This window comes from Polyodon spathula, unplaced genomic scaffold (assembly GCF_017654505.1).
Source record: "Polyodon spathula isolate WHYD16114869_AA unplaced genomic scaffold, ASM1765450v1 scaffolds_2404, whole genome shotgun sequence".
NCBI classification, from domain to species: domain Eukaryota; kingdom Metazoa; phylum Chordata; class Actinopteri; order Acipenseriformes; family Polyodontidae; genus Polyodon; species Polyodon spathula.
Genome location: NW_024473877.1, coordinates 12,406 through 26,531, shown reverse-complemented (window position 1 = coordinate 26,531; position 14,126 = coordinate 12,406). Strand labels below are relative to the sequence as shown.

General features: G+C 42.8%; 2 protein-coding genes across 2 annotated transcripts; both read right to left on the bottom strand.

Annotated features, from left to right (window-relative positions):
• Window positions 1-2,431: 2,431 nt before the first annotated feature.
• On the bottom strand, window positions 2,432-3,062 carry LOC121310757 (E3 ubiquitin/ISG15 ligase TRIM25-like). The gene has a single exon (XM_041243694.1). It carries the CDS (start codon window positions 3,024-3,026, stop codon window positions 2,433-2,435), a length of 594 nt encoding a protein of 197 aa, XP_041099628.1. The 5' UTR covers window positions 3,027-3,062; the 3' UTR covers window position 2,432.
• A 4,767-nt stretch (window positions 3,063-7,829) lies between these two features.
• On the bottom strand, window positions 7,830-12,570 carry LOC121310756 (tripartite motif-containing protein 16-like). Its single transcript, XM_041243693.1, has 6 exons — window positions 11,919-12,570; window positions 11,467-11,562; window positions 11,045-11,278; window positions 10,731-10,890; window positions 9,367-9,432; window positions 7,830-8,864 (listed from the first exon to the last, which is right to left on the bottom strand). Exons 1-6 carry the CDS (start codon window positions 12,498-12,500, stop codon window positions 8,329-8,331), a joined length of 1,674 nt encoding a protein of 557 aa, XP_041099627.1. The 5' UTR covers window positions 12,501-12,570; the 3' UTR covers window positions 7,830-8,328.
• Window positions 12,571-14,126: the final 1,556 nt, after the last annotated feature.

The window sequence follows — 14,126 nt, the reverse complement described above, 5'->3', positions numbered from 1 at the left end:
TCATCTTGGATTTGAGTTACGCTCTCTACTGACTTTGAGCCTTCATAATTATAAAAATATATAACATGTCTACAAAAAGATGAACTCTTTACCAATAAAAACAATTCTTCTCAGCTAGATGGTGGTTATAAATTAAAAGATCAAACGTTTTAAATGCACAAGCAAGCCTCCCAAAAACACCCCTCTCACTGTGGGTAGACTGGCAAGAACAGCATGGCACGGGCACAGCAGCTCTGCCAGTGCAGACAGATGCGCATGTGTCTCTTTTAAAGGCATGGGTTTTGTTTACTATATATCACAACACAATTATTAAAGTCTTGTTTAAAAGGTGCTGTATTAGTTTATTAAGAAGATATTATTATCCCTGTGCTGCAATCATTGTTCCAATATATTAAAGAGGCCCTGCTTCATAGAGGCAGCACTGGGTGAAGCTCGCTCCCCCCTCCGGCTGCATCACCAATTTTCCAAGCCAGGATCATATTTCCACCACATCACTACAAACACAAGCATGGCTGGCTCTTGGTTTAATGAAATTAATAAACACAGAAAAACAGAAGCCCTGTGTGTATTGTATATCATATTAATCTTGTATATTGTATATCATATTAATCTTGTATATTGTAGATCATATTAATCTTGTATATTGTGTATCATAGTAATCTTGTATATTGTAGATCATATTAATCTTGGTCTTTTTTAAGCTTTTTTTAAATTAGGTGCTTGACTTTGCTGGGAATGTTATTTTTAAACAGTTTGACTAATTACACTATAATATCTTAAACAATGAGACTGATCTATGATTTTATTAAGTTGCAAGATACTTATAAAAAACACTAGGAATATAATTCATGCTAATTTTACACTTCAAATTCCAATGCAGCACAAAACAGCTGAACAAATCCTTCTTACCCAGTGAGGCAGGGCTGAGGTCCTGCACGTGGAAACTGTGTGGTTTTGTTTGATTGGAAATGTTTTTGCTAATCAAGTGTGTGCTAGATATGGCAGGGCATATTCAAATCCAAGGTGGAATGTGGCCGGGTGTTAATTGATTCATTGATTATCAATTCTCCCTGTCCGCATGCCTTTAAAAGGGGCTGAAAAGCCAGTTTCTTGGTTCAAGCAGGGATAAGAACATAAGAACATAAGAAAGTTTACAAATGAGAGGAGGCCATTCGGCCCATCTTGCTTCATTTGGTTGTTAGTAGCTTATTGATCCCAAAATCTCATCAAGCAGCTTCTTGAAGGATCCCAGGGTGTCAGCTTCAACAACATTACTGGGGAGTTGATTCCAGACCCTCACGATTCTCTGTGTAAAAAAGTGCCTCCTATTTTCTGTTCTGAATGCCCCTTTGTCTAAACTCCATTTGTGACCCCTGGTCCTTGTTTCTTTTTTCAGGCTGAAAAAGTCCCTTGGGTCGACACTGTCAATACCTTTTAGAATTTTGAATGCTTGAATTAGGTCGCCACGTAGTCTTCTTTGTTCAAGACTGAACAGATTCAATTCTTTTAGCCTGTCTGCATATGACATGCCTTTTAAACCCGGAATAATTCTGGTCGCTCTTCTTTGCACTCTTTCTAGAGCAGCAATATCTTTTTTATAGCGAGGTGACCAGAACTGCACACAATATTCAAGATGAGGTCTTACTAGTGCATTGTACAGTTTTAACATTACTTCCCTTGATTTAAATTCAACACTTTTCACAATGTATCCGAGCATCTTGTTAGCCTTTTTTATAGCTTCCCCACATTGTCTAGATGAAGACATTTCTGAGTCAACAAAAACTCCTAGGTCTTTTTCATAGATTCCTTCTCCAATTTCAGTATCTCCCATATGATATTTATAAAGGGTACAACTTTAAATGTACAGCAACACTCTGTGAGAGGAAGGAAGCTGTCTGGGAAGGAGAGTGTTGCTGTAGGATCCTCACGACTGCGTGTGTTAACCAGGGGGAGAAAAACACAAGAGGAAAATGTATCTCGGATCACTGTGTGAGTTAACCAGTCTCGCTAGCACTGGAAGGAATAGGGAACAAGTTTAGGGGATTTTAATCCCTCCCAAGTCTAGAGAGGAGGTGTCAGGGGGGCTGCTCCTGGAGCAGGGCCTCCTTTCTTGTTTGGTAAACTTCTATTTTCTAGTTGTTTTCAAGCAGTGTTTTGTTTTGAATGTTTTGTGTTTTTCTATCAAAGAAAACCTCCTGTGTCTCTCCTGTCTATCAGCGATAGCCACACCCATAACAACGCCCCTGTTACACCCTGAAATACATTGTAATACATCATAGTTTAGAGAGAGCAATTAAAAAACTAGGGCTCTTTAAATAGCTCTTAATATACAATTCAAATCTGATCTAATGTGAAACTGTATAACCTAGTAAACACACATGTTAAATATCCCTGGGAATTCTTATCTTCTAGGATAGCTACAAGGAAATGGTTCAAACTCTTACCTGTTTCCCAGTCCTTTCTGTCTCAGCTGAGACTGTATCGTGGCTCTTGTGTTTATCTTGTGTACACAACAAGCAAATACACGTCTGATCGGTTCTACAGAAGACCTCACATAATCGTTGATGTTCAGCACAAAGCTTCTGCTCCAGATTTCCAGTTGCATTGACCAGCTTGTGCCTCTTTAATGGAGTAACCTCACTGTGTGGCTTGACATGTGTTTCACAGTAAGAGGCCAGGCACGTCAAACAGGATTTCACAGCTTTGAACTTTCTCCCAGTGCAGAAATCACACGGCACATCTCCAGGTCCAGCATAACTTTGAGCAGGAGGAGGATTGAGTCCTGTCTTCTTTAATTTCTCCACAACTTCAGCCAGCATGGTGTTTCTGCCCAGAACAGGCCTTGGGGTAAAGGTCTCTCTGCACTGGGGGCAGCTGTAGACACCTGTATGATCAGTCTGATCCCAGCAGTTCTTAATACACCCCATACAGTAACTGTGTCCACATGGAATAGTGACTGGGTCCTTCAATAGCTCCAGACACACTGAACAGCTGAACTGATCCTCTGACCACAAGTTTGAAGCCATTCTTGCTGCAGCGAGACAGAGAGACTGACGATTTCACAACAGACAGAACTGTTCAAAGCTTTAAGAGGCAGGGTTTGGGACTGAGGCCAGGTTTTGATAAACAGGTTGAGCAGAAACTGAATTGCGTGTCAAGAATGTTTCATGTCCTGAGATTTCTCCTGCAGTAGAAGAGCGTAGAGAACGGGCTGGAGCGTATTCAGACAGCATGTCTGAAATGTACTGAGGAGCTGGGCCATGAAGGAACAACACAACAAGATCTTCAAATCAATCGTGCTTTGGGATTGGAAAATAGTGTTCTGTTTAAAAGTCTCTGATGAGTGACTGGAGTGGGAGCCTCCTTACAGCATTACAACATGTTCCTCTGTGACAGGACTTTAAGGTGAATGGTGATTCAAAGAAACATTGGGCATGTTTAGACTGCAAGTATGATTATATAACTACCTGTACACAGGGGTAGATCTCAGCCCTGTATACAATACAAACAGGATTCGATTGTGCAGATCTGCTGTTCTGTTCAGTAGGTTGTCTTTGTCCACAGGTCTCAGCACTTTAATGAGTGAGCACTGTTTCCAGTTTAATATAGAATGATATTTCAGTGCATTCACAATGAGCTGCTAATGAACATGTCATGAAATCAATCCTAAACAATTTCTGAATCCTCTCACCCACCTCTCTTCACAGCCTCTCCTACCCCTGTAACCCTTCCTCTATCTCTCTATCTCTCCCCACCTCTCCCTTCATCTACTCTCATTCACTTCCCTCTCATCTATCCCTCTTGCTCAGCTCCTCTCCTCCATTCCTCCCCTTTCACATTCATGAAGAATTGATTTGCATGACAAGATTTGCAAAATCAGTCCCATGATGTACACCCTATTGACAGTGCTATAGCAGGTGAATCAGTCCCATGCTGTGCTATTGACAGTGCTATAGCAGGTGAATCAGTCCCATGCTGTGCTATTGACAGTGCTATAGCAGGTGAATCAGTCCCATGCTGTGCTATTGACAGTGCTATAGCAGGTGAATCAGTCCCATGCTGTGCTATTGACAGTGCTATGGCAGGTGAAGGCCATTCTTACTGCAATGACACAACAAACGACACTTCCCTGTGTTTCTGAATTCCAGTAGTTATAGTTAGCTCTAAGAGGCGGGGTTTGGGATTGAGGCCAGGTTTTGATAAACAGGTTGAGCAGAAACTGAAATGTTTGTCACTGTTTATCATTCACTGAGATCTCTCGTGCTCTGCACACATATGAAAACATCACTTGTTGAGAAAGTGTTCTCTTTATACAAGCCCCTTCTTATTAAAATACTGTCTCTGTGTTTCAGCCACTAGAGCAGAATCTCGTCCAGGGAATCCTGTGGCTCTTCTCTCCCAGTTTATAAGATTCCAATGGAGGAGCGGTGCAGTGATGTTAATACAATACTAAGAGAAAGGGGGAAAGATATCACATTGAAAGTGCTGGCCTCGTGATTTTAAAACCCGTTCTTCTGCCTTTATCCCAGTTTAACACAGCATGCTATGCATGTAGATTCAGTAGCAGCATTTCAAAGCAATGCAATATTTCGAGGTGATATTTCTGCTTCTCCCGCCCCCCTGTTGAAATTCAGAATCAGGTGTGATTGGCATGAGAATGTGTGCAGCATTGCCAGTCTGTGCTTTAGATCTACAGAGCTATTGAAACAAAGTGAAAGAGCAGAGCTGCTGCATGGAGAGGAGCTGTGCATTTCCAATGAGGGAGCTGCTCAGTCTGTACAGCAGCTCCTTCTCTTCCTGTTCGCACACAGATATTCACTTTTACAGCTATCTTTCCACAGCAGCTCTCTGCGTCTTCAAAACAGCTCAGGAGAATCAAAGAGGAGACAAGCATGCAGGGCCGGCCTTACCCCGCCCTCAGCCGGACTGTCGTCACATTAGGTACGCAAAACGCTCAGGGTGCAAATCAGAAAGCAGTAGCGCCAGGGTACCTCATGACCGGCCCTCACTCCTGCCCGTCCCAGGACAGCAGGCTCTGTCGTGTGGGAAAGTGACAGCAGCCGTGTCGCAGCGCGCTTTTCCACAGCTATCAATGACATCTTTGTTCAGCGAGTCAAAAAGCTACGTGGACAAAAGCAGACTTAACAGGTAACACTGCGCTGGAAAATAATGCATCGTGTTCGCAAGCCTCTTCATTCAGCGCGAAAGACAAGCTCTGCTAGTTTAGAAACACATTGTGCTGATTCAAAAATAGCCCTGCTTCGGTTACAATGGAAACCCCTCTTTGGCTGGATGCAGATAATCACGGGTTTAGACTGAAACCAGGGGCGCCAATAAGGGGGTTCAAGGGGTGCAATGAACCTGGGCCCAGGACACAGGGGGGCCAAAAAACACAAAAGCAATTTACAATCGAGTTTCTATTAAAATAGATATCCTAGAGAGAGCATATAGCGCTGCTGTGATTGGATACAAGCTGAGAGGCTGCGCTGCTGTGATTGGATACAAGCTGAGAGGCTGCGCTGCTGTGATTGGATACAAGCTGAGAGGCTGCGCTGCTGTGATTGGATACAAGCTGAGAGGCTGCGGCTGCTGTGATTGGATACAAGCTGAGAGGCTGCGGCTGCTGTGATTGGATACAAGCTGAGAGGCTGCGGCTGCTGTGATTGGATACAAGCTGAGAGGCTGCGCTGCTGTGATTGGATACATGCCTGTAGTGATTCTTTGAGCAGCTTCACAATAGTATTACCCTGCTATCATTGGCTCCTTCAACTGGCTGGCAAACCTTTGAAAGATACAGTAGATTGAATTGAGGCTGCGGCTTTATTCTAGTTACAAAGCATCAGACCCAGCTGCTCATTGGATACAAAGACCTGTATGAAACAGGCTGCTCTGCTGGTATTGTTTAGTTACAAAGACCTGTATGAAACAGGCTGAAAGAGGCTTCTGCTGGTATTGTTTAGTATACAAAGACCTGTATGAAACAGGCTGCTCTGCTGGTTACAAAGATTGGTATTGTTTAGTTACAAAGACCTGTATGAAACAGGCTGCTCTGCTGGTATTGTTTAGTTACAAAGAAAGAAGGCTGCTCTGCTTATATGTGTTGATTTACAAGACTGTATGAAACAGGCTGCTCTGCTGGTATTGTTTAGTTACAAAGACCTGTATGAAACAGGCTGCTCTGCTGGTATTGTTTAGTTACAAAGACCTGTATGAAACAGGCTGCTCTGCTGGTATTGTTTAGTTACAAAGACCTGTATGAAACAGGCTGCTCTGCTGTATTGTTTAGTTACAAAGACCTGTATTGCTTGCTGGTATTGTTTAGTTACAAAGACCTGCATGAAACAGGCTGCTCTGCTGGTATTGTTGAGTTACAAAGACCTGTATGAAACAGGCTGCTCTGCTGGTATTGTTTAGTTACAAAGACCTGTATGAAACAGGCTGCTCTGCTGGTATTGTTTAGTTACAAAGACCTGTATGAAACAGGCTGCTCTGCTGGTATTGTTTAGTTACAAAGACCTGTATGAAACAGGCTGCTCTGCTGGTATTGTTTAGTTACAAAGACCTGTATGAAACAGGCTGCTCTGCTGGTATTGTTTATGAAACAGGCTGCTCTGCTTATTGTTTAGTTACAAAGACCTGTATGAAACAGGCTGCTCTGCTGGTATTGTTTAGTTACAAAGACCTGTATGAAACAGGCTGCTCTGCTGGTATTGTTTAGTTACAAAGACCTGTATGAAACAGGCTGCTCTGCTGGTATTGTTTAGTTACAAAGACCTGTATGAAACAGGCTGCTCTGCTTGTATTGTTTAGTTAAAGCAACACTGTGTGCTCATTGTTATAGTAGAATATCTTTTATGTGTGTTTAACATTTTCTCCAAAGCTTTTTTATGCTCTTCAAGTTGCCAGAGAGCAGCTGCTGTTGACAGTCCACTTAGTTTATGTTCATTTCAGAAGTAGGCGCAGAACAAAACATTTATTGAATATTAAAACTTTACAAAACATTTAAAGGAAAAGTACAGGGAAAAAAGGTTTGCATTAATTGAAGTACAGAAACATAAAATAATGGTTATTAAAATGGTGCTTATTTACATTCATGTTTTGGTTTTAATTTAAAATGTGATTATAAAGATTGCTGACCTTAAACAGTGCTTTGAATAATAATAAACAATAAAATCAACAAATAAACTTCTCACCCTCCCTAAACAACTTGATTTAAACTACACATTTTTTTTCAATAAAGAGTCTTTAATAAAACAGCGCTTAGAACAGTCCTCAAGGTTGTGTGAATAGGGCCCTACATTTCCAATGGAACCACACCAAGTGAAAAGAATTGCTTTCAATCAGGCTCTGCGCAGCTGCACAGTTTGTCCTGAAGAGGGCGACAAAGGCCAGGCTTAAAACATGTTTCTGCTTTTCCACTGTGGGCAGATTCCACATGTAATGCAGTTTGATTGGGATTTACGATATCCATGGAAATGTCTTCTTTCTTGTGATGATATTTCACTCACATTATTGTTCAAATAAGCAAACAGTTATAATATTGAAACTTTGAACTGCCTGACGAGTAGACCCGGTGCATCTAATTAAATGCTCGTTAGGGTAATTATCCAACCATTTCAGAATGGGATCATTTACAAACAAAATTCTAATAATAACACGAGGAAAAGGCATCTTGTACCTATTGCCTGCCTGTATAAAGGTATGTATGAATCCCCAGGGTTTATAGATTTGCCAGATGCACCTAAATCCCAAATAGTTCAGATAGATACTATAAATATCTATAAATATCCATTTGATAGACAAAATCCAACTCGAAACAAGATCATGGTTTTCTGAGAATCCTGCCCGTCATGTTTTTCAAACCTGCACATTTGAGACCTATGTAGCCAATGGAAGTGCAATATAGGAACACATTGTGGGATTATTTAGTGAGCTACAATCAGCTTAAGAGATACTTCTCAGTACTTGCTGTGGGAATTCTAGCACTGTGCAGAGATGCCAACTAAGTCTGCCACTTGGTGCTGTGTATGTGTTTGTAATCAATAAATACTCAGGACATATTGAACATTTGATGCTGAAACAGCTGTCCAGTTGTGAGTGTTTACAATTACAAAAACACTCCCCTGACAGATTAAACAGTAAAAATGAGTCTGCCTCGGCCCCAAGTGTAAAAACAAATAATTCACCTCGTTTCACTCTGCAGGGGGCGCCGTTTTACCCCCTAACTTTCATCCAAAGTTGTGTCAGATTGAACATTCCCTTCAGCTGAGGAGTGGAGAGGACAGACAGGGAGTTCAATACAAAGGGTTTCTTACAACACAAGACAGTCTAGTTCAGCTGGCAGATTGTTACACTGGAATCATAAACCCAAAACCTAAACCCAGGATAGAGCGGCTCAGTGAATGTGGTTTGGAATCTGTGCAGGAGGGTCATTGTGTCAGAGACGCCATAAAAGGACAGAGTGCCGGCATTAAAGTCCAGATACACTCCTATTCTGGGGGAGATGGGGGCAGTTATTGCAGTTTTATTGTTATTGTGCCAGGTAGTGTAACTGAAATCAGAGCAGAACAAACTCCAGGACTTGTCATTGTATCCAAGAGCACAGGAACAATCCCCTCCTTTCCTGCTGATTCCTTTATATGTGACTCCTATAGAAGCCCCTCCCCCACTCCACTCAATCTCCCAGTAACAGCGAGTCCCAGACAAACCCTCTCTGCAAAGCACTTGTTCCCAGCTATCAAATCTCTCTGGGTGATCATCAGCACATCGCTGGGTCTTTCTCCTCCGTGTCACCTTTCTGTTCCCTTCAGACAGACAGAGCTCTCTATGCGCTGTGTTGGGGTCCAGTGTGAGCTGACAGGAATCTGATTGAAGAGAAGAGGACGGGTAGAGGAGGGACGGTTAGAAAAGTCAAATCACTGAGAAAATCTCCACTAGGTTTGAATGGTACAGAACCAACACAAAGACAGACTGATCAATACATATTACAGCAGGGTCTTTTTATAAAGGCTGTTTCTGAGATAAGGCTACAGCTTGAAAACAGAAGAGGCATTGAGGTACAAAGGTACAGAAGGGAGTAAAAGGATTATTTGTATTTTGGGTGAGTTTGTGTGAATTCATTTTGCAGCTGGCAATCAATGCACACAGTAATGATGCTAATCATTGTAAAATATGATATGCTCCCCTCCAGCAAGTATTGGGACAGGTGAATACATGCATATCCACTGGGGGGGGGGCATTTGTTTATATTTTTCCCAGTCAGATCTTCCTCTACCTAAATATCTTGGTATCTGTGAATAGTGTTAGCTCTTCTCACAATGGAGGGACACATCTTTCAATCAAATGTTTCAGTGAAAACAGACTTACATTTTAAAAACTCAGCTCTGTTCCTTGGCTCTGGAGCCTGCAGACTGTAAACTGCAACTTCATTCACTGGGCAGAAGAAAAGAGAGAAATAGAATTGAAACATGTGGATTAATACACAACACACACAAGACTCCAAACAGCAATTTGAAAAGAAACAAGGCTTATTCACGGCATTTCAGGGTGTAGAAATCCGTACTTCAAGATGTTCACGATTACAATGAAGATGTATTCCATCCATATCGGTGCAGCAGCCAAAGTTAATGTGAACACGCCTGCACTGCACTGGAGTCTTGAATTCCTTCCTCTCCATCACATCTCTTTGCCCAACAGTACTGTGTCCATATTAGGACACTCTTGTGCATCAAACATCCAAAAGTCATTGTCTGCTCCATCCTCACATCACACCTCCTCCCTGCTTCATCAGTCATTGTCTGCTCCATCCTCACATCACACCTCCTCCCTGCTTCATCAGTCATTGTCTGCTCCATCCTCACATCACACCTCCTCCCTGCTTCATCAGTCATTGTCTGCTCCATCCTCACATCACACCTCCTCCCTGCTTCATCAGTCATTGTCTGCTCCATCCTCACATCACACCTCCTCCCTGCTTCATCAGTCATTGTCTGCTCCATCCTCACATCACACCTCCTCCCTGCTTCATCAGTCATTGTCTGCTCCATCCTCACATCACACCTCCTCCCTGCTTCATCAGTCATTGTCTGCTCCATCCTCACATCACACCTCCTCCCTGCTTCATCAGTCATTGTCTGCTCCATCCTCACATCACACCTCCTCCCTGCTTCATCAGTCATTGTCTGCTCCATCCTCACATCACACCTCCTCCCTGCTTCATCAGTCATTGTCTGCTCCATCCTCACATCACACCTCCTCCCTGCTTCATCAGTCAGTCCTGTTCCATCCTCCATCACATCCTCCCTGCTTCATCAGTCTGTCTCTCATGCTCGCTACTCCCTGCTCCCTATTCCCTGCTCCCTTCTCTCTGCTCCCTCTTCTCTTCCTCCTCCCTGCTTCATCAGTCCCTGCTTTCATCTCTGCTCCCTCCTCCTTCCTATCTACTCCCACCTCCCTTCTCCCTCCTCCATACACCTCCCTCCTCCCTACTCCATTGTCTCTCCTCCCTGCCTCCTTCCTCCTCCCTGCTCCCTACTCCATGGTCTCTCCTCTCTGCCTCCTCCCTCCTCCCTTCTCCCTCCTCCTTTCTCCTTTCTCCTTTCTCCCTGCTACAATACTCCTTTAACCAACAATCTGCAAGAGGTCTTTATTAATGTCTTGCAAGTCCTGTCCCTCCTCAAGCCATGGTCTATTTGAGAAATCTCTACCAAAGGAATCTATTTCACACCAACCTGTTGTGGTTATTTTGACTAATTCCCCCTTGCAGAAGTCCTCAATGTGGTCTTTAAGTTCAGATACAGCTTTCCTCACGGCCCCAAAAGAGATGTCTGTATTGACAGTAACGCTGGGTAAGTCTCCAGCTTCAGGAGGGGCACAGAGAGACTGGAAATTCTACAACAGGAAAGTGGAGAAAAGGAGTTTTCAGTGAAACAGAATGGACTCCAAAACATTCCTGGTGAAAAGCAAGGATTCATTCAATTGGAGAGGTCTGTCTGAAAGCGTCCCAGTTATGTGCTTGAGATTTTCTAACAAGCAGTGATGTTACCTGTAGAAAATGGATGTGATCCTCTGTCTCTGAAAGCTGTTTCAGCTCAGCGTTTCTCCTCCTTAGCTCAGCAATCTCCTGCTCCAGTTTCTTCATGCGTCCTTCAGCCTGATTCACTGCAGCCTTCTCGTTAGCTCCAATCAGCTCAATAACCTCAGTGTGGATCTTCTCAATGGATCGGATCAGCTCAGTAAAGATCTTCTCACTTTCCTTTATTTCTATGCATGCAGATCTCTGAGTGAAAGAACACAGTAGAGGAGACATGGTTAGAATTGATATCAAAAACACATCAGACATAGACAGCAAACTTCTGCAGATGTGTTCCAGTCCATCTGTTAATAATAATAATATAATAATAATAATAATAATAATAATAATAATAATAATAATAATAATAATAACCCCCTCTTGTCAATACCCACTTTCAGTGACTCCACAGCCTGTTTGAGCTCCTTCACTTCTTTCAGTCTCTCCTGGATTCTCTGTTGTATTTCTGTCTGTGTCTCTCCCAGCTGCTTCTGTGTAGAAACACAGTGACACAGTGACATTTCTGATGAGGCATTGAGTGATATCCTGTCACACCCAACACAGGCCTGTCTAAGTATGCAATTGAAACTGACAGAATCATTTTAGTTCAAATATATCAGCAATAGCCACACCCATAACAACGCCCCTGTTACACCCTGAAATACATTGCAATACATCATAGTTTAGAGAGAGCAATTAAAAAACTAGGGCTCTTTAAATAGCTCTTAATATACAATTAAAATCTGATCTAATGTGAAACTGTATAACCTAGCAAACAGACATGTTAAATATCCCTGGGAATTCTTATCTTCTAGGATAGCTACAGGGAAATGGTTCAAACCCTTACCTGTTTCCCAGTCCTTTCTGTCTCAGCTGAGACCGTATTATGAGTCTTGTGTTCATCTTGTGTACACAACAAGCAAATACACGTCTGATCGGTTCTACAGAAGACCTCCAAAACCTTTTGGTGTTCAGCACAAAGCTTCTGCTCCAGATTTCCAGTTGCATTGACCAGCTTGTGCCTCTTGAAAGCAGCCCCCTCATAGTGTGGCTTGACGTGTGTTTCACAGTAAGAGGCCAGGCACGTCAAACAGGATTTCACAGCTTTGAACTTTCTCCCAGTGCAGAAATCACACGGCACATCTCCAGATCCAGCATAACTTTGAGCAGGAGGAGGACTGAATCCTGTCTTCTTTAATTTCTCCACAACTTCAGCCAGCATGGTGTTTCTGCTCAGATCAGGCCTTGGGGTAAAGGTCTCTCTGCACTGGGGGCAGCTGTAGACACCTGGATGATCAGTCTGATCCCAACAGTTCTTAATACACCCCATACAGTAACTGTGTCCACATGGAATAGTGACTGGGTCCTTCAGTAAATCCAGACACACTGAACAACTAAACTGATCTTCTGACCACAAGTTTGAAGCCATTCTTGCTGCAGCGAGACAGAGAGACTGACGATTTCACAAGAAACGAAACTTCACTGTGCTGATTTCCTGGAATTGTGTACAGCTCTAAGAGGTGGGGTTTTGGACTGAGGCCAGGGTTAGACAAGCAGGCTGAGCAGAGATTGCTGAATCAGTGTGAGAGGGGCAGAGAGGAGAGAGTTGTGAGTGGGACTGTCACAGTAACCCTTCATCTCTCTTTATTCCATCAAGCCTCTTGTTACATAATGAAGGATTGATTCAGCAACATCATATGATAGCGTTTATAAATCCCCCATCAGACTTGATGCAGTGAGACAGAGAGACTGATGATTTCACAACAAGCTAAACTTACCTCCTTTCCTGGAGTTACCAAGATATTGATGATGCAGTTGAATGACCCAGGAAGCACAGGGAGTGAAGAGGCTCCCAGCACAGGAAGTCATTGAAAACTCTGAAATATTTACCCCGTGTTGCTTAAAAATATTCTGTTTGAAAATCAAGCAATGGAAATGTGAGAAGGAACAGGAACACTGTACCTGGAATGACAGAGCACTGAAGGGAAGATGAAGATGAAATTATTGAATTGCTTTTGTAAATTCAGGGATCTCAATATATTTAGGGGTTATTTAGTTGTTTGTCATTTCTACTAAAAGGATAACATTGTGAGGTACCGCTGCTCATATGAGACAGCTTTCTCATTAAAATCTGAAGAGGGGACACACATCTATTCAAAGATATCAAGATACTCAGTAAGAACAGAGTCTGAACAGTGGGGTGAAATGCACACACATTCCCCAGTCGCTCTGCATTTACTCATCTGCCCCAATATGTGTTGGAGGGGAGTTTCTACAGAAAGATAGCCAAGCAGACAGATCAAAGGTTCTCCACATGTCTGCATGCATAGACAGTTTGCTTGCTTGTTAATATTTCTGACTCCCTGTTTTATCAGTTTATTACAGGTTCAGTCAGTCATGCGCTGGTCAGAGTCCATTGCAGAGATACTGGAGGCTGTGCATGTATAGAAAGGACCCTTATTTATTGTGATTGCTGGTTAATGTTTATGGTGAAGTTTCTGCACCCCTATCTGTTGTATTTTGTGTTATTGCTTATTTTGCAAGGCTGTCCTGATAAAGTCAGCTAAGCTGATTCATGGCCCTTGTTTGAGCTGGAATGCCCAAGGTACGGGACCTGTCTGTACGAGGTGAGGGTGCAGCAGCTGAGCAAAGAGGACTTTGCACTCTGTTTACTTTCTGAGCGCTGGAATGGGACTTCGCATATCTTTCTATTTCCTTGTCGTTCCTTGCATCCTCTGTGAGGCAAACCAAGCAAAATAAACGATATGGTTGCAAACATTTCCACCGTTTGCTTTCATTGAAGTGTTTCTCACTGATTTGTTCTTCAAGCCGGATCCCTTTAAACGTGTCTGAACCGAGACATTCCAATCCTCTCATTACAGAACAGCATTCTCTTCTCTTTTGTGTTTCCAGACGTGGCAGGACTTGGTTTGCTCTCCCCACTCCACTGCTGTGTTACAGGTAATAGGACCCCAGACCCCAGTGCAAGACTCCAGAGGGGTCCTAGTACAGGAGGAAAGAAAGTGAAGAGAGAGAGGAAACAAAGCACAGCTCT